The following is a 22,424-nucleotide window of genomic DNA, read 5'->3' on the forward strand; positions in this document are numbered from 1 at the left end:
AAAATAATTAAAAATAATGGAGAAAAAAATATATTTTTTTTATTGTTTTTTTTAAAAATTTGATTTAAAAAAATGGTCAAACGCGAGTAAGCGGAGGGAAAAAGGGGGATAAGGCATAAAAAAGTAAATAAATAAAAAAAAAAAAAAAAAAAAACCACACAACTAAAAAAGTAAGAAAAAAAAAAAACAAAAAACAAAAAAAAAAAAACAAAAAGACACAGCGTTTTTATTGCGCACAAAAAAAAACAAAAAAAAAAAAAAGGGGGGGCAACCACAAAAAAACCCCACCAACCACTAAACGCGGGGGTAAAAGGAGTTGGAAAGGGGGGGGGACAAATGGGGGCCTTTATAATCAGGGGTCTCTTTCTGTGCAAAAATGGGTGTGTGGTGTGTGTATATATAAAAAAAAAAAAATTTTTTTTTATAATTTTTTTTTTTTTTTTTTGGTTTTTTTTTATGTTTAGTTTTTTTTTTTTTTTTTTTTATTTTTTTTTATAATTTTTTTTAAAATAAAAAAAATATTTTTTTTTTTTTTTTTTTTTTATTTTTTTTTTTTAAAAAATAAAAAAAATTTTTTTGATTTTTTTTTTTACTAAAAAAAATTAAATTTTATTTTTTTATTTTAAATATATATAAAATAAATATATAATTAAAAAATAAATTTTAATATTTTGTGATTAAATTTTAAAATAATTTTTTTTTTTTTTTTGTTTTTTTTTTTTGTTTGTTTTTTTTTTTTTTTTTGTTTTTTTTTTTTTTTTTTTTTTTTTTTTTTTTAAAAAAAAAAAAATAAAAAAAGGGGAAGCTAAAAAGGTAAAAAAAAAAAAAAAAAAAAAAAGATAAATATTAAATGAAAAAAAAAATTTTTGTTTGGAGAAAAAAAAAAAAAAGTTTAGTTTTTGGTGGTTTTTTTTTTGTTTTTTTGTTTTTGGTTGTTTTTTTTTTGTTTTTTTTGGGTTGTTGGTTTGTGTTTGTTTGTGTTGTGTAAAAAGGGGGGGAAAAAGGGGGAAAAAAAAGGGGCAACAGGGGGCAGGGAAGGGGAGGTGGTGGTTTGTTGTGGAAAAATAATAAAAAGTAATGTCATTTTTTTTCCCTTCGTTTTAATAAAATATAATGTTTTGTTTTTTTTTTTTTTTTTTTTTTGGGGGGGGGGGGGGGGGCTCTGTCACAGGTTAATGGTTCATGCTGAAACGTGTGTTCATGTTCACTAACTAACATTTCAAAGGGTCTCGCTCTAAGTCCACATGGAGGACACACAGGTGTTTGTAAGTGTACGCTGTGAGCCTGCCTGCACACTGCCGAAGCTTGCATTAAACATTGACTATGAGCATGTGTTGTTTCTTTTGCATTTCCCAGTTCTGTGACTGCACACTACTACATGTATTTTGTGTGGATGTTGATCGTAGCATTCAGAGCATCCTAAACTCTGCTGTAACGCTGAGATCTGCGAGCTGGTGTTCCTTCAGCTCTTCTCTTCTGAGCGGAGCGCGGGCTCTTCTCTTCTTCCTCCTCCGCTTTCTGAACTCTAGCACTGCGGCGTGTGGACTTAGCCTGGGGGGTGATTATCACTGAAGGAACTGACCTCCCTCTTAAAACTCTCTTTCCAATCACTACAGGCTCCGCCTCTTCCTCTGACATATTCTGCTCCTCTTCTTGGTCCTCTGGACTCAACCCTGCTGTCTCCCCCTCCTCATCTGTGTCTAACACTAAACTCAGATTGTCCAGCTTCTCTGCCGGCTGCTCTGCAGAACGTTTCGCTTTCTCGTCCTCTCTGTCCTCCTCTTCATCCTCTTCCTGCTGGTCAGCTGTGGCCTCCGTCTCGCCTCGCTCTCCTTCATCATCGTTTTCTCGGTAATCCACTCGGGGCTTTTTTCGCACCGATCTTCGAGGTGAGTCACCAGTCGATTGGTGCACTTCTTCTTCCTCAGGATCTTCCTCTTCCTGCTGCTGCGTCTGCACTGCTCCTCTCCTGGACCTCCGTGATGGAGTGGCGGCTGAAGTTTTTGTTTTGCTCCGCAGCGCTCTGGTTGTTACAGCCGGAGCTTCTTCCTCTGCCGCCACAGATAGATCCTCTTCTCCAGCGACGCCACTGTCACCTCCCACTTCAGGGGATCCTTCTGTGACGGTGGTTTCCTCTTCCTCGGCTGACGTTGTCTCTTCTACCTCAGCTGGTGAACTCTCTTCCACAGCTTCCGCACTCTTGTCCTCTTCTTCAGGCAATACTTCCTTCATCTGCTCTGCATCTCCTACAGCAGACTCTTCCTCTCGCACTTCTTTGTCTTTGTCCATTTCCATACTCTTTCCTTCTTCCTCTGCTTCCTCCCCTTTCTCCTCAAGTGGTTCCTGCCCTGCCTCTTCATCTTCCTGCTCTGCTGCAGCTTCATCCCCATCTCTTTCTTCAGTCTTCTCATCACTGTTGTCTTCCTTCTCATCAGCTTTGGCTTCCTCTGCTTGTGTCTCTTCAGCAGGAGCAGCTTCTTCCTCTTCCTTTGTCTGAGGCTGTGTGCGGACTCTTTTGGATTTACCCCGAGGTGTGGCAGCAGCAGACCTTTTTCCCTTCCTCAGAACTCTTGTTTCTACCGCTGGTTCACCGTCTGCCGTGCTTTTCTCTCCAGCTGCCTCTTCCTCTGGCCTTTTTGTGGTTTTGCTTCTGGTTGTGGCTCTCCCTGTCTTTTTACCGCTTCTCAGGACTGTTGTTTCAACACTTTCTGCTTCTTCCTGGTCAGTAACCTTTCCCTCATCTGTATTTGGTGTCTCTTCAGCTCTTTCCCCAGCGGACGTCTCTCCCTGTCTGTCTTCACATGGCTCAGAAACAGCAGACCGGTCCTCTTCCTTTGCCACCGTGTCTTCTTTTTCCATCTCAACCTCTGGCTCTATAGCTTCTTCTTCCTGCTCTGGTGCAGCTTCATCCCCATCTCTTTCTTCAGTCTTCTCATCACTGTTGTCTTCCTTCTCATCAGCTTTGGCTTCCTCTGCTTGTGTCTCTTCAGCAGGAGCAGCTACTTCCTCTTGCTCTTCCTTTGTCTGAGGCTGTGTGCGGACTCTTTTGGGTTTACGCTGAGGTGTGGCAGCAGCAGACCTCCGACCCTTCCTCAGAACTCTTGTTCCTACCACTGGTTCATCGGCTTCCGTGCTTTTCTCTCCAGCTGCCTCTTCCTCTTGTATGTTGGTGGTTTTGCCTCTTTCAGTAACGGGTGCTTCCTCCTCCTCAGACACACCTTTTGCCTCGTCGTCCTCTGCTGTCTCTAGGGTCTCTTGGGGACTTCCCATCACTGCTGAGGTTGACTGTTCCCCCTCCATTGTCTCTTGTGTTGGGACTACTTCTTCTTGAACATCCGAGCTCTTCCCCTCATCAGCAGGCTGTCCAACATCTGTGTCCACATCTGCAACTGTCCCGGTCCCGTGGCCCTGTCCCTGCTCTGAGGCATCTTGTTGTAAGACAGCTTCCTCTGCCACAGTCTCCTCTTTGTCTTGGCTCATTTCTGCGTCCATAGTTTCTACTCGTTCAGTTGCATCCCTTTCATCAAGTCTCTTTTCCTTCTCCTGATCAACAATCTGCTGCTGTTCCTCTTCTTCCTCTGCCTCTCTCGCCTCACCTGCTGCAGATTCATCTCCTCCCTCCTCTTCATCTGGGTGGGTTCTTTTTGTTGTACGTCTTTGCGTGACAGGGATAAGCTTCCTCCCCCTCCTCAGAACCCGGACTGTCGGTTCCTCTTTCTGACTTTCTGAAGCTGCGTCCTTTCCTACCTCAGCATTCTCCTGTCTGCTTCTTGTTAGTCTACTTCTGGGCGTGGCTTGGCCTGCCTGCTTCCTGCGTGCTCTGGTTTCTGGGACTGTAGCTTCCTGCTCCTCATCCTTAACACCTTCAGCCTCCTCTTCATTAGCTCTGCCCTCCCCTGGGTCTGCTGTTGGGACTGCTTCCACTTTATCCTCTTCCCCTGTCGCCTTCTCCAGCTCAGAGTTTTCTGTCCCCTCAGGAACATCCTCCTCTGCAATAGCTGCTTCCTCTCTCTGCTCCTCCTCTGCCTCAGCAGGAAGAGCCTCCTCTGCAGCTGCAGCTTCTTCCTGGACATCAGTATGGCTTACCGAGAGCTGGGCTGCCTGTTGCCCCTCTTCTCCACTCGGTGGCAGTACAGCTGAGTCCACGCTGGCTTTGGGTAATGAAGTGTCAGTGTCTCCTTCTTGTACTGAATCCTCTGCAGCTTCCTCTTCAGCCACCGGCAGAGTTCCTTCTGACGGCTCTCCTGTTTCTGCTGTGACAGCTTCCTCCCCTTCTGTCGGGGGGTCTTCGACTGACCCCAGCCCTGTTTTTTCCTCTTCCTCTGCTTCCTCAGCTGATTCCTTTGGTCCCTCTTTCTGGTTCTGGAGTTGTCTCTGTCCCTCCTCCTCTTCCTCTTTGGCTGGCTGCTTCTTGCTTCGTCTGGACCTGCTTTTTGGAGCCTTGGACGTCTTCCCACCACTCCTCAGAGATCTAGTCACAGTGGTTGGTGCTAGTTCCCCCTCCTCACCCCCCTTGGCTGCTTTCCTCTCACCACACTCTTCCCCTAAGGCCTCTTCCTCCCTGTCTGCATCTCTGGATACGCCTTCTGACGGATCTTCCGCTGCATCTCGGCCTCGCTCTGCCACAGCTTCCCCTTCCTCCGCATCGATTTCTGGCTCTACACCCTCCCCTCTTTCTGGGGCAGCTTCCTCAACCTTTCCCTCTCCCTTTTCCTCTCCCTCAACCTTTCCCTCTTCCTCTTCCTCAACCTTTTCCTCTCCCTCCACCTTTTCCTCTCCCTTTTCCTCAACCTTTTCCTTTCCCTCTTCTTCAACCTTTGCCTCTATCTCTTCCTCCACCTTTTCCTCTCCCTCTTCCTCAACCTTTCCCTCTTCCTCAACCTTTTCCTTTTCCTCTCCCCCCACCTTTTCCTCAACCTTTTCCTTTCCCTCTTCTTCAACCTTTGCCTCCATCTCTTCCTCCACCTTTTCCTCTCCCTCTTCCCCAACCTTTCCCTCTTCCTCCACCTTTTCTTCTCCCGCTTCCTCAACCTTTTCCTTTTCCTCTCCCTCTTCTTCAACCTTTTCCTTTCCCACTTCTTCAACGATTGCCTCTACCTCTTCCTCAACCTTTTCCTTTTCCTCTCCCTCTATATCTGTATTTTCTTCGGCTGTTTCCTTTGCTGCCTCTTCCTCCTCTGCTCCCGTTTCCTCTTCTCCCTTTCGCTCTTCTTCCTGGATGTGTTTGCGGCCTCTCCTGGATTTGCCTTTAGGTGTGTGCGATGCAGATGTCCTCCCACCTCTCAGTGTTCTTGCAGTCACTGCTGGTTCTTCTTCTGCTTCATGTGCATCCACTTGCTTTCTGCTTCTTGTTTTGCGTCTCGGTGTGGCTGTGCTAGTTTTTGTTCTACGTCTCAGAGCTCTGGTCTCAACAACTGGCGCTTCCTCCTCCTCCAAGCTCATCGCCTTGTCCGTCTCGTCCACTTCGGCTGCTGGGGGACTCTGGTCAGCGTCCTCTGGCTCTCCATTTGCAGACTGCTTCTCCTCCGGTGTGATTGCCACAGCCTCCACCTCATCAGTGCCTCTTGCTGCTTCTTCACTAACACCCTCACCTGTGTTGTCTCTTGTTTCAGGAACCAGTGCTTCCTCTGCTTCACTTTTTTCCTCCACAGATTCTTTCTCTTTTTCAGAGTTGTCTTCTTGAAGCTTTTCCTTCTCGGCAGTCTGGGCCTCGGCACTCACCTCTACACATAGGTCTGTAATGTCTTCCTGCTTCCCTCCATCCTCCTCTTCCTGTTGCTTTTCTGCAGCAGCACTCTGTGCATCAGCAGATGTTTCGTCTGCCTTCTTCACACTGAGATAATGGCAGCTTGTTTTGATGTCCACTAGGATGACGGTGGCTTTCTGGAGCTTGGAGGTTTCAGAGCCAGATTCCTTTTCCTGAGGCTCTTCAGCCTGTCTGACGGCAGTTTCTGCAGCAGCAGCAACAGTGTCTCTGCCAGCTGTTTCTACATCAGCAGCACTGTCTCTGCCAGCTGTTTCTGCATCAGCAGCACTGTCTCTGCCAGCTGTTTCTGCATCAGCAGTGTCTCTGACAGCTGATTCTGCATCAGCAGTGTCTCTGACTGCTGTTTCTACATCAGCAGCAGTGTCTCTGACTGCTGTTTCTGCATCAGCAGTGTCTCTGACAGCTGTTTCTACATCAGCAGCAGTGTCTCTGACAGCTGTTTCTGCATCAGCAGTGTCTCTGACTGCTGTTTCTACATCAGCAGTGTCTCTGACAGCTGTTTCTACATCAGCAGCAGTGTCTCTGACAGCTGTTTCTACATCAGCAGCAGTGTCTCTGCCAGCTGTTTCTACAGCAGCAGTGTCTCTGCCAGCTGTTTCTACATCAGCAGCAGTGTCTCTGACTGCTGTTTCTGCATTAGCAGTGTCTCTGACAGCTGTTTCTGCATCAGCAGTGTCTCTGCCAGCTGTTTCTACATCAGCAGCAGTGTCTCTGCCAGCTGTTTCTGCATCAGCAGTGTCTCTGACTGCTGTTTCTACATCAGCAGCAGTGTCTCTGCCAGCTGTTTCTACATCAGCAGTGTCTCTGACTGCTGTTTCTACATCAGCAGCAGTGTCTCTGACAGCTGTTTCTGCATCAGCAGCAGTGTCTCTGACTGCTGTTTCTACATCAGCAGCAGTGTCTCTGACAGCTGTCATCTGCAGCAGCAGAGACACTGACGGCCTCTCCCTCCTCTGCTGCTTCCATCACCGAGACAGGCTCCGTCTCGTCCTTGCTCTCCTCCCCGTTCCCCTCAGTTGAAGCTATAACGTCCCCTGCTGCTTCCTCTGCCTTTGGAATCGTCTCTTCTTCCACAGCGCTTAGTTCCTCGGTGGATATCTCTTTTTCTGGCCTGTCAGCGACCTCCTCTTGTTCATGTGCTTGCTCTCCCCCAGTGGAAGCTCCTGCTCCCAGGTCAGCTTCTTTTTCTCTCTCAGATCCATGCGTTACATGTTCACCCTCCTCTTCCTCTGTCAGTGCAGTCCCCTCCGCCTCTGGTTGTTTCTCCGTCTTCTCTTCATTTGTCAGTTGTTGTTCATCTTCCAGCTGTTGCTTTTCTTCTCTTAATTCCTCCAGCTCAACTGCATCCTCTTTTACTCCTTCTCCAGTTTCAGCTAACTCCTCCACTCCTTCAGCCGAAACGTCATTCTCCTCTGCCACCTCTTCCACCTCTTCCTCTGAGTCTTCACAGACTTTCTGGCAGCGTCTGGTGTATTTGCGTTTGGGTGTGGGTGTGTTCATGACCGTTCTTCTTCTCAAACTTATCCCTCCGTCCTGGGCTGCAGTTTCCTCCTTCACCCCCTCCTCCGGCTTGCTGTGGCGTGTATATCTCCGTCTGGGGGTTTTACGCTGGACAGTTGTTCCTCCTGTTATTCCTGCTTCGCCATTCTCTGATGTTTCACGTGGTGACAGACTTACCTCGTGTTGTGGAACTCTTTCTTCCCACTTTTCATCAGTGATCTGAGTTTCCTCCCCCACTTTATCCAGCGTTTCTGCTTCTGTGTGTAACTCCAACACTTCTTTAGAGACTGCCGGCACTGCAGTGTCTTCCTCCGGACACTCTTCCTCCAATTCTGATGCCACATTCTCAACTGTGATCTGTGAGTCCCGGGCGGTGTTGTTCAGATCCTGGGGGGCGTCGGCTTCCGCTGGTGCCTCCTCAGTCGTAGCAGCTGATGTCACATCAGCTGTTTCAGGGTCTTGTGGCTTCAGGACAGCATCTGGTTGTTCCGACTTGGTGGCTGCAGTGTCAACTACATCCTGTCCCTGTTCTTCAGGAGCCACACTGACAGCCTGAAAACGAACACAGTGAAGTGAATCATGAACACGTTGCTGTGTCCTGGTCATGTAGACAAACATGCAAATACCAGTTTGCATATACAAACCTTAGTCTGCATCGACTCAGAGACATTCTCCTGCTCCTCTCTGGGGGTTTCTGCTTCAATGTCCTCGATTCTGAAAGATGTTAGATATCAGGTGTTCATTTCAAGCTTTATATAGTGGAAGGATCTGATGGTGTGACAACACACAATTTAATGAAAATGAACATGCAAACTCCAAGATGGCTGATATCATGTCAGGCAGAAAAAATTATATACAGTATGTTCCTCAAGATGAGAGCAATGCTCCCACCAAATTTGTGAACATCATAGAAACTTGATTAGAACCGTGATGTGCGTTAGGGGGGCGCTATAGAGCCCGCTGGCCTTGCCCTAACCCAGGTCTGACTAATGTGTCAATTGTTGTGAGTTTTCAAGCATCCCAAACCCCTGGAAATGTGATTATGCAGCAGAAAAATAATATTTTCAAAAACAATAGCTTCCTTCTACTTTGAACCATCTGAGGAAGAGTCACAGTGGACCATGATGGCCTACAGATCTCACGCTATCTGAATGCAGAGGTCATACTCCAAGCATCTAAAATGGAAATTCTTAACTTCCTGATATAAATGCATTCATGCTGTTTTCAGGAGTGACATAGTTGAATTCATACAGACCTGATAACCTTTTCCTCTGCAGTCTTCCTTCGTTTTGAGCCACTGCTCCGGCCCCGGGCTGTGAGTGGAACTTCAGCCTCTGAACCTGCTACAATGTCACAAAGTGCATTATTACATTAATATTCAATCTAAGGGAAAGTTTACAACATAGAATGATGAAGTGCTCACCTTTGGTAGTGCTCAGGACTGTCACTTCCTCCTGCAAAGCAAAACCACAGGGATCATTTTCACACAATTCTTTGTTTCTCAAATTCATGTTTCTCAACTTTGAAGAAGTAATAATAATAATGTACCACGATTTCAACTGTGCATTCGATGGATTCAGCTTCTTTTATTTGAGTGGTGATGACCACATCCTTCTCAGTCATCTCAGTAATCACAAGTGATTCCTCTGTGAAGGACAGACTCCTGGATACTGCTGAGGGACACAGGAAGACATGCACAATGCTTAGATGAGTACACTAAAACAACCATTTGTCAGCTTATACTATCTTTGTGCTGTCAAATCTTTTGGGATATGCTGTCCCGGGTGGGGGTTTTAAGGCTACAGTGCAGTCTCTGTCTGTTTGTACCGCTGTGATCCATGGCCTGGATCTTGCTGGCCATGTTGGTCCTCTGGTTGGGCCCACCGACGCTCTCCACCTCCCACAGCAGGTCTGTGTCTCCTGGGAACTGCCTCAGGTACTTCTCACACACTGGGAACAAACAGGAGAGTAAGTCATATCCTGTTTACACAGCTGACAGGAAGAACATACCATTGGTTCATATGGATAAGGTGTTCTTGCTGCAGGGTAGATTCTTCTACCTTTATACATGGATTTTGTGAGGGGGTACCTCAACCCCAGACAGTCCTCTTTGAAACTGAGCACAAAGTCCTCCAGCATCTGCAGGCCAAAGCCTTTCCCACGCTGACATCTCCTCACAAAGATGGAGTCCATCACAGGGAGCTGATAGCTTCTGGTGGCAAACGAATTAGAAAAGCTGCCTACAAGGGAAACACAAAGCACATCATGTCAGAAAGGAATGGACCGATATCAGTTCTCACACACAGGCTAAACCAGGTCTTATAAATCACATAAATAAACTATTACCTGAGGGTTTGACTGAGTAGAAGCCCACAGCCTCTCCGTTACTCCAGAGGATTTTGGCGTGATCTTTTTCTCCGTGGCAGAGGAAGGGCAGCTCTTCAGAGCTCATCTCTCTGGCTCTATAGACCACACGGTTAAGGATGTACAGAACTATTCTCTCTCCTACTGTCTCCACCTGAGACACACACATACACACACACACACACACACACACACACACACACACACACACACACACACACAAAAAAACACTGTATTCTTCATATAATGGCACCCTGCCACGTTTGAATGTGTTCTCTTTCAAGGTTTATTCAAACAATGTTTCTGCTTCATTTATAACAAGATCTTTCATTTAGCACTGAAACACACAGAAGTGCCCTCTGTTATCAACAACACATTAAAGATTCCCATTTCGTGCTCATCATGAGTATAAAAGGATGGATTACGGTTTAATACAATCACATGTAAGAGTGTCTACTCTGTAATCATGCCTCCTGTTCACACAGAGATCACAGCTGGGGGACAACATCCACTTTCTTCCATCTGTGCCAAAATTGTAAATTGTAAAGTTCAGCCGGTGAACCAAGTGTGTGTCTTCATCCTGGCAGTCAGGTTTAGCTTCACTGCCTGTGTTTTGCCTCAACATAAAGCAGTATTTATACCTTCCTGCAGCCTAGCAAGGAAACACTTTCTGTGGAAACACAAAGATGTCCTTTTGCACTAAAAAGTAAGTAACTGGAAGATACCGAGTTGATTAGTCAAGTATCAGACTGCTGAAGCCTCATATTAGAACAAGGACTGTGGGGATTCCTTCACAGCTAGTTTGGTCAGGAGGAACAATAATAGCAGTCAATAACTCAACTAACATGTGAGGAGTGTCTTACAGTTTTTCTCAATGGCTTTGGCACATTTACTGAAACAAACGTACAACTTTCAAAACATGAAGTACAATCCTCACACCACGTGGTACATTCAGCACATCACTCTATGTGACCTGCAAAAGGTGATTACTCAATCAAAAGAATTAACTCCTGTTTCAAATGTAAATAAATCCATCAATGAATAAATCCTTGTCATCAAAACCAAAGGTTACTTTATCATTGCTTGGACCAAGACAGTCAAAATGCAAAAACATCTTGTCAGATGACTCTAAAAGTATGATAGTTACCCTCTGTAATATTGTCCAGTTGCTAACATTGTATATTTAGGCATCTGAAAAGTACTGATGTCAGCCATGGCATACACTATACTTGTACACTACACTCATGTTATGTATACACCAGCCAACCACAAATACACAAAGAAAGCTTGTACAGAAAAAAAGATATACCACAGCAAAATTATCAAAAAATACTCCACAAAATGTGCAAGAAAAAACAAAATATGCTGAAATTGTATTGTTCCCCGTATACCCTACGTCTATTCATCTGACAACTTCTACAACAATACCACATACCTATTATGTACCTGATATACACACACAGTACAGGCCAAAAGTTTGGACACACCTTCTCATTCAATGTGTTTCTTTATTTTCATGACTATTTACATTGTAGATTCTCACTGAAGGCATCAAAACTATGAATGAACACATATGGAATTATGTACTTAACAAAAAAGTGTGAAATAACTGAAAACATGTCTTATATTTTAGATTCTTCAAAGTAGCCACCCTTTGCTTTTTTTGATAGCACTGCAAACCCTTGGTGTTCTCTCAATGAGCTTCATGAGGTAGTCACCTGAAATGGTTTTACCTTCACAGGTGTGCTTATCAGGGTTAATTAGTGGAATTGTTTCCCTTATTAATAAAAAAGCAAAGGGTGGCTACTTTGAAGAATAAGAAATATAAGACATGTTTTCAGTTATTTCACACTTTTTTGTCAAGTACATAATTCCATATGTGTTCATTCATAGTTTTGATGCCTTCAGTGAGAATCTACAATGTAAATAGTCATGAAAATAAAAGGAAACGCATTTGAATGAGAAGGTGTGTCCAAACTTTTGGCCTGTACTGTACTATCTCTGCTTCTCTTCATAGAAAGCTTACATTTAGGGAGTGAGGAGTTGCAGCGTTCGCCTAGACCGGCGGGGGAGGGTGTGTAGCCAAAGTCACGGCGCGCCCCCTCCCTAGCTCTGCTTCTCTGCAGCTCTTAGTTATGCTGTTATAGTTTTAGACTGCCGGGGGACTTCCTTTGACACACTGAGCTTCTCTCTCCTCTCTCTTTCCATCTGTGTGCATCCATGTCCCAGAAATGCTTGTTACTAACCTAGCTCTGGGGACCTTATTCCCCGGAGTCCTTGTGTTTTTTTTTTTGCCCAGCATGATTCCTTGGATTAGGGTGTCACCAAAATCATGGTTGCAGCTGTCGCCGTGGTCCTGCTGCGCGCCCTGCTACACCCTGCTACACCCTGCTACACCCTGCTACAATCTGCGGTGCCCTGCTACGTCCTGCTACATCCTGTAACACCCTGTAGTGCTCTGCTATGCGATGAACTACTACGACTACTATTTCTAGTCACTGTTCCATTATCTTTATTGTGACTATTATTGCCACTGTTCATCACACCCCCAACTGGCACCATCAGACACCACCTACCAAGAGCCTGGGTCTGTCCCAGGTTTCTCCCTAAAAGAAGTTTTCATCACAACTGTCACACTGAATGCTTGCTCTTGGGGGAATTACTGGAATTGTTGGGTCTTTGTAAATTATAGAGTGTAGTCTAGACCTACTCTATCTGTAAAGTGTCCTGAGATAACTCTTGTTATGATTTGATACTATAAATAAAATTGAAGTGAATAGCAAATGAATGCAAACTATTTCAAGGCTTACTCAGTGCCAAAGCAATGACAAATGGCAATAGTCATGTGAACAACTGACCTAATGTTCATAATAGATAGTCATATAGTTTGACAAAGTGTAATAGTCATTCGAAGGTTGTGCCAAAGCGATTGAGAAAAACTGTAAGACAGACTTTCAAAAATTGAAACCTATTCTTAAAGATCTGCACACTTCAATAAAAGTTGTATTTTCACACAATGGGGGGATGGGGGGGTTCATCAGCACATTGAGAATACCGTTCAAAATGTTAATCGTTGCGTCATCATCACTTGAGCCATCACTATAGCCTTTAAAATATACTTTTTGTTTATGGTATTTATATTTCACATTATTTCTCCCTTGTAAAACACAGCATCCTCTTCTGTTACTGTGACACATTTGGCCAACCACATATTGAACCTATAGCGTGTGGAACAGATGACTTTCAATTTTGGTGTAGTCTTGCACAGCCAGACCTGTCCACTCCACTGCACAGCACTGTGCCAGGGCTGGACTAAGGTCTGGATACAACACTTTTCTATTCTGGGATAGAGGGAAAAACTCTCTGGGATTGTTTGAAGTTCTTAAAACCAATCACAACCATCCTGGGCAGCGCTAAGATCTAAAATAGATGGTGGAAGGGGAGGGACATCAGGCATGTGAAAGACATCAGGTTTTATCCCAGCACTGTAAACCCAGTAAGCCAGACAACATGGTGTTGCTCCAGAGTTTAGAGAGTCTAGTGAACACCCATTTTCATGTTGACCTAAGATACTGTAGCTTTTCTGGACTGCACCAGGATTCAGCTACCATTTAAGTGTCAAACTCTGTGGGCCACAACAAAAATCTGCAATCAGCATAAGACTGATGACACCATGAATACGTCAGTGCTGTGAACTTCTACCAGTGTGCTGCACAAGTAGTCTGGATCAACAGAAGTACATTTTCAGGATAATTGCCTCACATCCGGGGGACGGATGTCCCTCTCCTTCCTCTCTCTGTGTGTCGCCGTTCTTAAACTCCGTTCTCTTCGGGAAACAACTAACTTCAAGCTAGCGAGCTACACCCTGAACATATCAAGTTTTAAAGAAGGTGTGGATGGTGCAACAAGGCAGACCTTATTGGTTCTTTCAGGGAATGATTGTAAAGATTTATAAAGAATATGATTAGGACATTTCCTCTCTAACTGGGAGGTTTTGGGACTGATTGGTGGGGTTGCTGTGGACGAAGTACACACGGAGATACACTGGTAAGAGCCAATGAGGTTTCACCATGTATCAGCTAATTTAAATAGCTCACCTTACTGTACTGTGTCAACAGTTAACTTCATTTAATATTGGATGTGGTGTTTGTTTTTGCGGGGTGAAAATGTTCCACCAGAACAAGTTCCTTCCTGAGACTATTTAGCAGAGACAGCGTGGCTGCGTCTGGAGCTTAGCGCCGCCCAAGACCGTTGGGATTGGTTTAAAGAAATGCAACAAAAAACAACCCAGAGCGTTTTTTTTGCTCCTATCCCAGAATGCATCTGTGGTGTACCTTACTCCACAGCGCTGTGGAGATAGAGCTGGCTATGTGAGACTACTGCAGAAGTAAACAAACTTTACTTGAAGGTATCTACATAAGAGTGACATGACACTGTCATGAACGTGTCATAAACATTATAAACAAGTCATAAACGTTTATGACATAACGCTTTTTTTAGTAAGTGTCATTCGGTTTTTGTCATGACAAGTTAGAGTTAGCGTTAGAGATAGTGTGTTCATGACAGTGTCATGTCACTCTTATGTAGCGACCTTCAAGTAAAGTGTTACAAAAAAAGGTTTAAATTCGCTGAAGTATTGTGTTCTAGGTCTTAAATTAATTTAAACAGGTCTTAATTTTTCTACGTCCACGTGACGCCTCTAATGCTCACTGAAATTTTTTTTTATTCTGTGGTGTAGTTCTTTCTTTTTCTCTTCCTAATTTAATTTGCTGTATATTTACAGATTATTATTTCTCTGTGTCGCTTTTATTCAATTATAATAAGTTTATTAACTTTGCAAGTACTTTTGTGACTCTGCATTTTGTTGTACTTTCATGTCGTGATATAGGTCTTACATTTCATTCATAAAGGTCTTAAAAAGTCTTAAATTTGACTTGTTGAAACCTGCAGAAACCCTGATTAATGAGTGAGTTTGATGTCCTCGTACCTCCACCGCTCCATCCCGAGCAGGGTCTGCTGTCTTGAGGATGTCATCCACGGGCCACCACTGGTCCAGCAGGTACAGAGCCACAGCAGTTAGCGGCTCAGTGGGAGAGAAGAGGGCCAGGACCTTCTGCTTATCACTGGATCCATACAGAGGGACGAAGCCCACACTGCAAATGTTGATGGTGACCTGAGGACAGACAGAAGCATAGTCGTCATCATCAGTGCTGATATGGCCATTACTGAGCGAACACACACTGGTCCAGTCAGGAGGGTTTACCTGGGTGGAGTCAGGGAGGGTGAGGTGTTCAGGAGCATCCGGGTTGCTGTAAAGAAGGTTGTTCATGTAGGTGTGGGCCAGCCGCTCCAGTTCTGTGTGGCTAACATCAGCCAGGAGATCCACAGGGAACTTCATCCCTACACAACACACAGTAGACAGACAGTGGGTACAACAAACATCAGCCATTACTGTTGGCACCTAAAAGCTCAAGTTCTCATCTCTCAAACATTATTCAAACAGTGACAATGGAATTCTTCCTTTTTATATCACCTAGAGTCAAATACATATTGAATGAAGCCTGTTCACTAATGCGTATTAGTCTGTAACATCTCTTCATTTCCTAAGGGGTGCAAAGTAAATGCTTCTGGAAGCAACTGCACAGACCTGCAAGTGCTAAGGCAGACCTTCTGACGTATTCAGCCTGAAAATGGGACGTTGTTTGGGTGTTTCTAATACAAGCAAGATGCAACTAGATCTGTAGTGAAATAACTTGTGTGTAGTGTTTTTTTGCCACTCCTGCATGCAAAGAGAGAAGAGAATCACACCTGGACATAATCCAATTGGTTTCCCACATGTCAGCCAATAAGAGGGTACCACTCTCTAATATAAGGCTCCCTTTACGAAGTGCTGTTAGAAGTTGTAACTAATGGCTTTATTAATTGAATTAATTAATTAAGTAGAGGTTTTTTGGTCCATTGGTAGATTGTGGTCCAGATTATCTGCAGCCCTTTTCTAGAAACGAGTGATCGAACCCCAGGCTTATTGGTAAATGATTAACTATTATTAAGTCCCCACTGATTGATTCTTTTCTTATCATTTCAGAAACGTCACACTTTGTTCCTTACTTTTAGAGTAAAATGATGCAAAAAGGCCAAACTAACAAACCATCACCGACATAGATCTCCACGGAAATACCCAGCGCAGATCAAACCACAGCCCCCCCCCCCAGTCCCAGCACGTCTCTACACCAAACAGCCAAACAGGCTGTTCACTTCACCTCAGAGTGTCTATGGAGGGTTCTAGACTTAAACTTAACCCGCGTAACCTGATCCAATCCACCTGCCACAACAAATCCCAGTTAATCCTTAGTGATCTCTGTTGAGACTAATATGCTGTGAAAGTTACTTTATAAAGTTAGCTTTATAAGTGGCAAGCTTTAGTTTATTCTTACTTTAATTATAATTACTAGAGTACACAGGCAGAACTGGATTGATGAGCACCTGAAGCTAACATGGCTAATATGTCAAACTATGACTTTCATAACCAACCTATCCTAAAACCTGCATCAGCAAGTTGTTAAATAGTTTTTTGTGAAATGAAATACATTGAGTAGGGTTTAGGTAGTAGATGGAGATAAGAAAAGCTGGCGGTTCGATCCCCAGCTCCTCCTGTCCATGAGCCAGTCACTCCAAGGACGCCTTGAATGGACGCTCCGCCATGTGGTGCATGAACATGTGTGTGTGTGTGTGTGTGTGTGTGTGTGTGTGTGTGTGTGTGTGTGTGTGCGTGCGTGTGTGTGTGTGTGAATGAGGGGCGAGTTGTACATAGCTAAATTGCACATTGTAAAGTGATTTGTCCAGTACAGTAGAAAAGCATTATATAAATAGTCCAATTACCCTTTTAATTAGTTCAGATTACCAGCTGTCTGGCTTTTTGATTCCAATAAAACACCTCTAACGTCTACTCTAACCACTACTCATGCTACACTCAATAATATAAAAAGCAAACACGGAACCAGCTACACTTCCTCTCCACCCCCCACACAAACTTTGTATCCATTACTGCTGAGTAGTGGAGGGGTATGTAAAACTAGCAGGAGGTTGCAGTAGGAAGCAAACAGCTGATACCTTTAGCTTCAGGGCCTGCAGGGTGGAGTTCGGGGGGGCGGGGGTCAAACAGGAGCTTCTGCACACACACATGCTCATTCACAAGGCTTCAGCAGCTGTCTGCTCACACAAGCTTATACATGAACACAGGCTGTTCAAACCTTCACTCTGTGTCTTGCTCAACTTTCTTGTTCAGACACTCGTTTGAGAGTGCTGAACATGTTAGTATTGGGTTGGAGAACGACAGTATATAAAAGGAACTTCTATTGGAATTTAATTTAGCTGGGACATTAACTTGTAGACTTACACAACTTGTAACACAATGCCCACAATGCACACACACACTGGTGGAACAGTTTGAGCTACCTGCAGGACCAGTTTCCTCAGCATGTGGACTATAACCCTGTCAGGGGCGGGGCTAGAAGGAGGGCACCGGGTGTATACTGTCATTTGGCTGCCTGTTCTTAAAAACAAGTGAAATTGTGTTGTTCTATCCTATCCAATATTTTTAGTATTTTTCTAAGCAGATTCTAATTGCTGTATTCTGATAAAAGGCATTTAAAGGCACACTGCTCTGTCTGTGCGTGTTTACATGAATCTGTAATTATTACAGATACGTAATTTCATATCCAGCTGCTTGTAGGATGTATACCCAGACTGACAGATGGTTCTATCTGGACCAATTAACAATTTCTTTAAATGAATGAGAATGAATAATAATCTTCACAGAGCATTGGTGTTTTTACTGAGGGGCACAGCTAATCCAGTTAATACAGAAATAGCTTCACTACATTGATCCAATCAAATCGATTGTTTACTGTGCGTATACAGTTCAATAGAGAACGTGTGAGAGAGATGACAGGACAGAGAGCAAATGACCTGCTACTCTCTGCAGCAGGGATATCCAATCAGCTGTGATTCATTCATTTTACACATTTGGACCACAATCACTCCATTTATTTAATAAAAATCCAACACAGACCACATCCGTGATGTATGCTATCATACTGTCCACTATCCCACTATGTCTCACTCACACACACACACACACACACACACACACACACACACACACACACACACACACACACACACACACACACACACACACACACACACACACACACACACAAACACACACACTAACACTGTCACTGAGCATCAGCAGCCTAGCAAAAAGTCCAGACTGTCTTTTGTGAGAGGGTTTGTGTGTGTGCGTGTGTGTGTATGTGTGTATGGATGCATGCTCTAATGAAAGCGGGCCTCAGGCCAGGGAGTAGACAATTCCACAAAAGCACCCATAAACCAGACACTTCAGGCCTGCTCTCTCTGCAGCTCTACTAACCTACACAACACATTAATAACAAGACAAGGTATAATCTTAGTATGAGGCTGGACCAACAGGGCTCCAGACTAACTTTTTATTATCTAGGAGCCCTATAGCCCCTAACTGAAGATTTTAGGGGCACAGGCATGAAAATGTAGGGGCGCACACCTAAATCGACCTGGAACACACTTTTTCACATTCCCCTTATTTTAACTGTATTGCTGATAAATGCTTACATAATAATTACATAAACTACAAGGTGCGGTTTCATTTTAGTTCAGTCTCAGCCTCATACAGGCTCTCCCTCCCTCCTCTCTGTCTTTTTTGTTAACACTGAAATAGCAATCATAAGGTGATTAAACTCCCACGGAAAGGGGAGTATCTAACTATCTAACAGCCAGTGTGGGGAATATTGAGCGAGCCAGAGAGAGAAAGGAGCTCAGACACTCAAAACACACAAGCACTATTTGTATTGACCAGGTAAAAAGTTATATATTTGATCAGCAACTGTGTATTCAGACTCACAATTTAAGTAATGTGCTGTTTCCTTATGGCCAGGCAAAGCAGCCTAAATGTCATTTTTTTTATTTTTTTTTTTTTAAATAAGCAGTCTCTGCTCTCTACTGTCACTTTACCTCTCTCACACAAGTGAGGTAGGGTTACCGACCAGAGTGCGGCAAATGTCAGAGCTGACAAAAATGCAAATACATCAGTGAATGCACAGGCAATTAAAGTGCTCATATTATGCTTTTGGGCTTTTTCCCTTTCCTCTATTGTGTTATATATCTTTTTGTGCACGTTAGAGGTTTACAAAGTGAAAAAGCCGAAAGTCCACCCCAAAGGGACTTACCATCTCCAACAGAAAACACTGTTCACAAACTGCTCCAAACAGCTCTATTGTAGTCCAGCCTTTACTTCAGAGACAAACGTGGTCACTTTGTAACACACGTTATAATGCTCGCCTAGCTGCTAGCGTGGCACGCCCTCATACTCTGCTTCTGACTGGCTAGTAGTCCTTACCTAGGTACTGTCAGGGCACACCCTCATACTCTGCTTCTGACTGGCTAGTAGTCCTTACCTAGGTACTGTCAGGGCACACCCTCATACTCTGCTTCTGACTGGCTAGTAGTCCTTACCTAGCTACTGTCAGGGCAAGCCCTCATACTCTGCTTCTGACTGGCTAGTAGTCCTTACCTAGGTACTGTCAGGGCACACCCTCATACTCTGCTTCTGACTGGCTAGTAGTCCTTACCTAGGTACTGTCAGGGCACACCCTCATACTCTGCTTCTGACTGGCTAGTAGTCCTTACCTAGCTACTGTCAGGGCAAGCCCTCATACTCTGCTTCTGACTGGCTAGTAGTCCTTACCTAGCTACTGTCAGGGCACGCCCTCATACTCTGCTTCTGACCTGCTAGTAGTCCTTACCTAGGTACTGTCAGGGCACACCCTCATACTCTGCTTCTGACTGGCTAGTAGTCCTTACCTAGGTACTGTCAGGGCACGCCCTCATACTCTGCTTCTGACTGGCTAGTAGTCCTTACCTAGGTACTGTCAGGGCACGCCCTCATACTCTGCTTCTGACTGGCTAGTAGTCCTTACCTAGGTACTGTCAGGGCACCGCCCTCATACTCTGCTTCTGACTGGCTAGTAGTCCTTACCTAGGTACTGTCAGGGCACGCCCTCATACTCTGCTTCTGACTGGCTAGTAGTCCTTACCTAGGTACTGTCAGGGCACGCCCTCATACTCTGCTTCTGACTGGCTAGTGAAGTTACGCTATTCCTTAATGTCGGGTAATGTGTTCTGGGAGTCTTGCCAGTCCAGGTACGCAGACATCCTAGCGCTTTTCCTGAGCAGTTATTAGCAGCAATATTAGCATTTTCCTCGCCAATGTACAATCTTTAGCAAACAAAAAAGATTAACTTTGGCTGAAAATCCCAGCTCATAAATGTATTATGGACTGCAACATCAATGTTTTTCATGGAAACATGGTAACAACAGCGTTGTGCAACAGCATGTGCATGTTTCGCCATGGCTGACTTTTACAGACGACGAAATGCGAGACACACAAGTGTAGATCACATCCATACTAATCACTCAAGCCCACGCCCCCACCCCCCCTCACTATGGCTAGGCAACATATTGATATTATATCAACACTGATATATGAGGCTAGATATCATCTTAAATTTTGGATATTGTAATATTACAAGTGTTTTCCAAGTCTTTTCCTGATGTTAAAGGCTGCATTATAGTAAAGTGATGTCATTTTCTGAACTTACCAGACTATTTGCCTTTACCCACTTAGTCATTATATAAACATTACTGATGATTATTTATCTAAAATCTAATTGTGTAATATTTTATGAAAGCACCAATAGTCAACCCAACAATAACGCCGCAATATTGACATTGATGTATATGGTCAAAACAGAGCCACTGGCTTGAACAGGTTGGTGTCCATGTGGCATGTACAACACGGTGCCATGCCCGCTCATTTATTCGCTATGCAACTCTAAGATATATCAAATGTTAAGAGGACGGTTTCACCTTGACTGAATGTGTAGGGAGGGGGTCCAGTAGGCCTGGAAAGATGTGGGGATTGAGGCATTAAAATCAGCGATATCACAGATCTTTTCAGAGTAAGGGACATGATGATTTAGGATCATGATTGTAACGTATGCCAGTCTAATGCAAGTTATTATTCCTGAGATTATATTGGCCACCTTTAACAGCGAATCCAGGACTAGGTCTGAACTGTTGGTCTTTAACATCCAGACTACAACTCGCACGTTCTGCTGAGAACTAACACAGAACTGAAGAAATAAAGGTGGGCTTACTCTTGTTATCTTTGACAGACAGAGCGGGACAGAAAGACACAGACACTTCAGTACATGATGTTCAGATAACTGTGTGGCTTATTCTTTTTTAATATGCATATTGCAAACATGCAAAGCTGACTTAAATGGAACTTAACTGGGGGAAAAAAGAGGGCAGTTTAAAATTAACACAAGACAAAGGAGAAGCAGCAAGAAGCTGCTGAGAGAGAGAGAAGGGAACAAAAAGTTCCAAAGTTAAGGTAGTTGAGACTGGGGGAGGTGTGTGTGTGTGTGTGTGTGTGTGTGTGTGTGTGTGTGCGCTCTGCAAGCATATTGCAAGTGATGAAGCCTCCAGCAGCAGCAGCAGCAAACATTAAAAATTACTTTTAAACTGATTTCACACATGCAAACTGATCACTGACCGTTCAACCCTCAAAGTGGGCTATGTTAGCCTACATTTTTCTTTATAACAATTAAAAACAATTACAAATGTCACTAATAATTTCAATAGATTTGAGGTCTTGGTGTGGACAAAACAACCCAAATAAATGCAGCATCCAACCAACCAACCAAAACCAAGACTGTCTCTTCTTGTTCAGACAGAGTTTATAGACGGCTTTGTGCTCGTTTACAAAGGTATAAAGCAGCAGCCTCATGTTCGGATAGGATGTTTGAATATAGAACATTTTGTTCCCAATAAAAAGCGACCTAGTTGCGTTGAGTGCTTCGCCTCCAGCGGGCTGCGAGCAGCAGCGGCTCCAGGGCTCGCAGTGAGGCCGGCGAAGCCCGGGATCAACTGGCGGCGGGAGAGACTTATGCTGCCCGCTTTCGCTTCAGCAGATGCCGCGGGCCGGCCATCCTTGTTTCTGTCTCCTAATTCCAAGTGCACAGGGAACAAGACAAGGACCACTCTCATACACACACAGACACAGACACACAAACACACACACGCCGAGCCAAGCCGAGCCGGGCCAAGCCGAGCCGAGCGGAGCCGAACCGAACCGCGGGAACACACTCACCTGTACTCTTCACAGGAAGCTTCTCTTTCCTTGAAAACTCTCGCTGTTGTTTAATTTAAATTCCGTAAACACGTTTATGGATTGGTTTCTGATGTGGTTAGCTGCGACACTCTGCGCATGCTCGGCTCAGGCAACCAATCCCGTGCAGCCGCTTTATATAACTCAACCATAATCCGATGTAACCCCGAATAATCCTAAAATCACTGAGAGCAGTTTGTCACAACAGCATCTTCAAAGTTGGACAGCTTTATAAGGTGATTATTACATTGTTTTAATTCTTACAGGAGATCCCAGCGTTTACAGATGTGACAGGCTGAACATCTGGTGAATGGGCATCAAATGATGCGCGCAACTTCTGGAATATTGGTGCAGCCATAATGAAACATGGGGGCCGATTTGAATATTTCATTATATATTAATTGTAAAAAGTCAAGCAAATAAAGCAAATAGGCTAATGAATAAACATGTGATGTCATACAGAATGGGGTTTTAATCAATTAAAAAGACATAATTTAAAAGACAAATCACCACAATCATATA

At 44.1% G+C, this 22,424-nt stretch overlaps 1 protein-coding gene across 1 annotated transcript; it reads right to left on the reverse strand.

The window, feature by feature from the left end:
• Nucleotides 1-1,153: 1,153 nt before the first annotated feature.
• On the reverse strand, nt 1,154-22,010 carry LOC120561362 (trichohyalin-like). Its single transcript, XM_039804453.1, is given in 12 exon segments — nt 1,154-6,681; nt 6,683-7,819; nt 7,912-7,981; nt 8,523-8,610; nt 8,691-8,721; nt 8,816-8,940; nt 9,095-9,217; nt 9,328-9,507; nt 9,614-9,785; nt 14,619-14,804; nt 14,895-15,031; nt 21,885-22,010. Coding segments are annotated over 11 exon segments (7,509 nt in total). The 5' UTR covers nt 15,030-15,031; nt 21,885-22,010; the 3' UTR covers nt 1,154-1,419.
• Nucleotides 22,011-22,424: the final 414 nt, after the last annotated feature.

The sequence above is a fragment of the Perca fluviatilis genome, chromosome 6, assembly GCF_010015445.1.
Source record: "Perca fluviatilis chromosome 6, GENO_Pfluv_1.0, whole genome shotgun sequence".
NCBI lineage: Eukaryota > Metazoa > Chordata > Actinopteri > Perciformes > Percidae > Perca > Perca fluviatilis.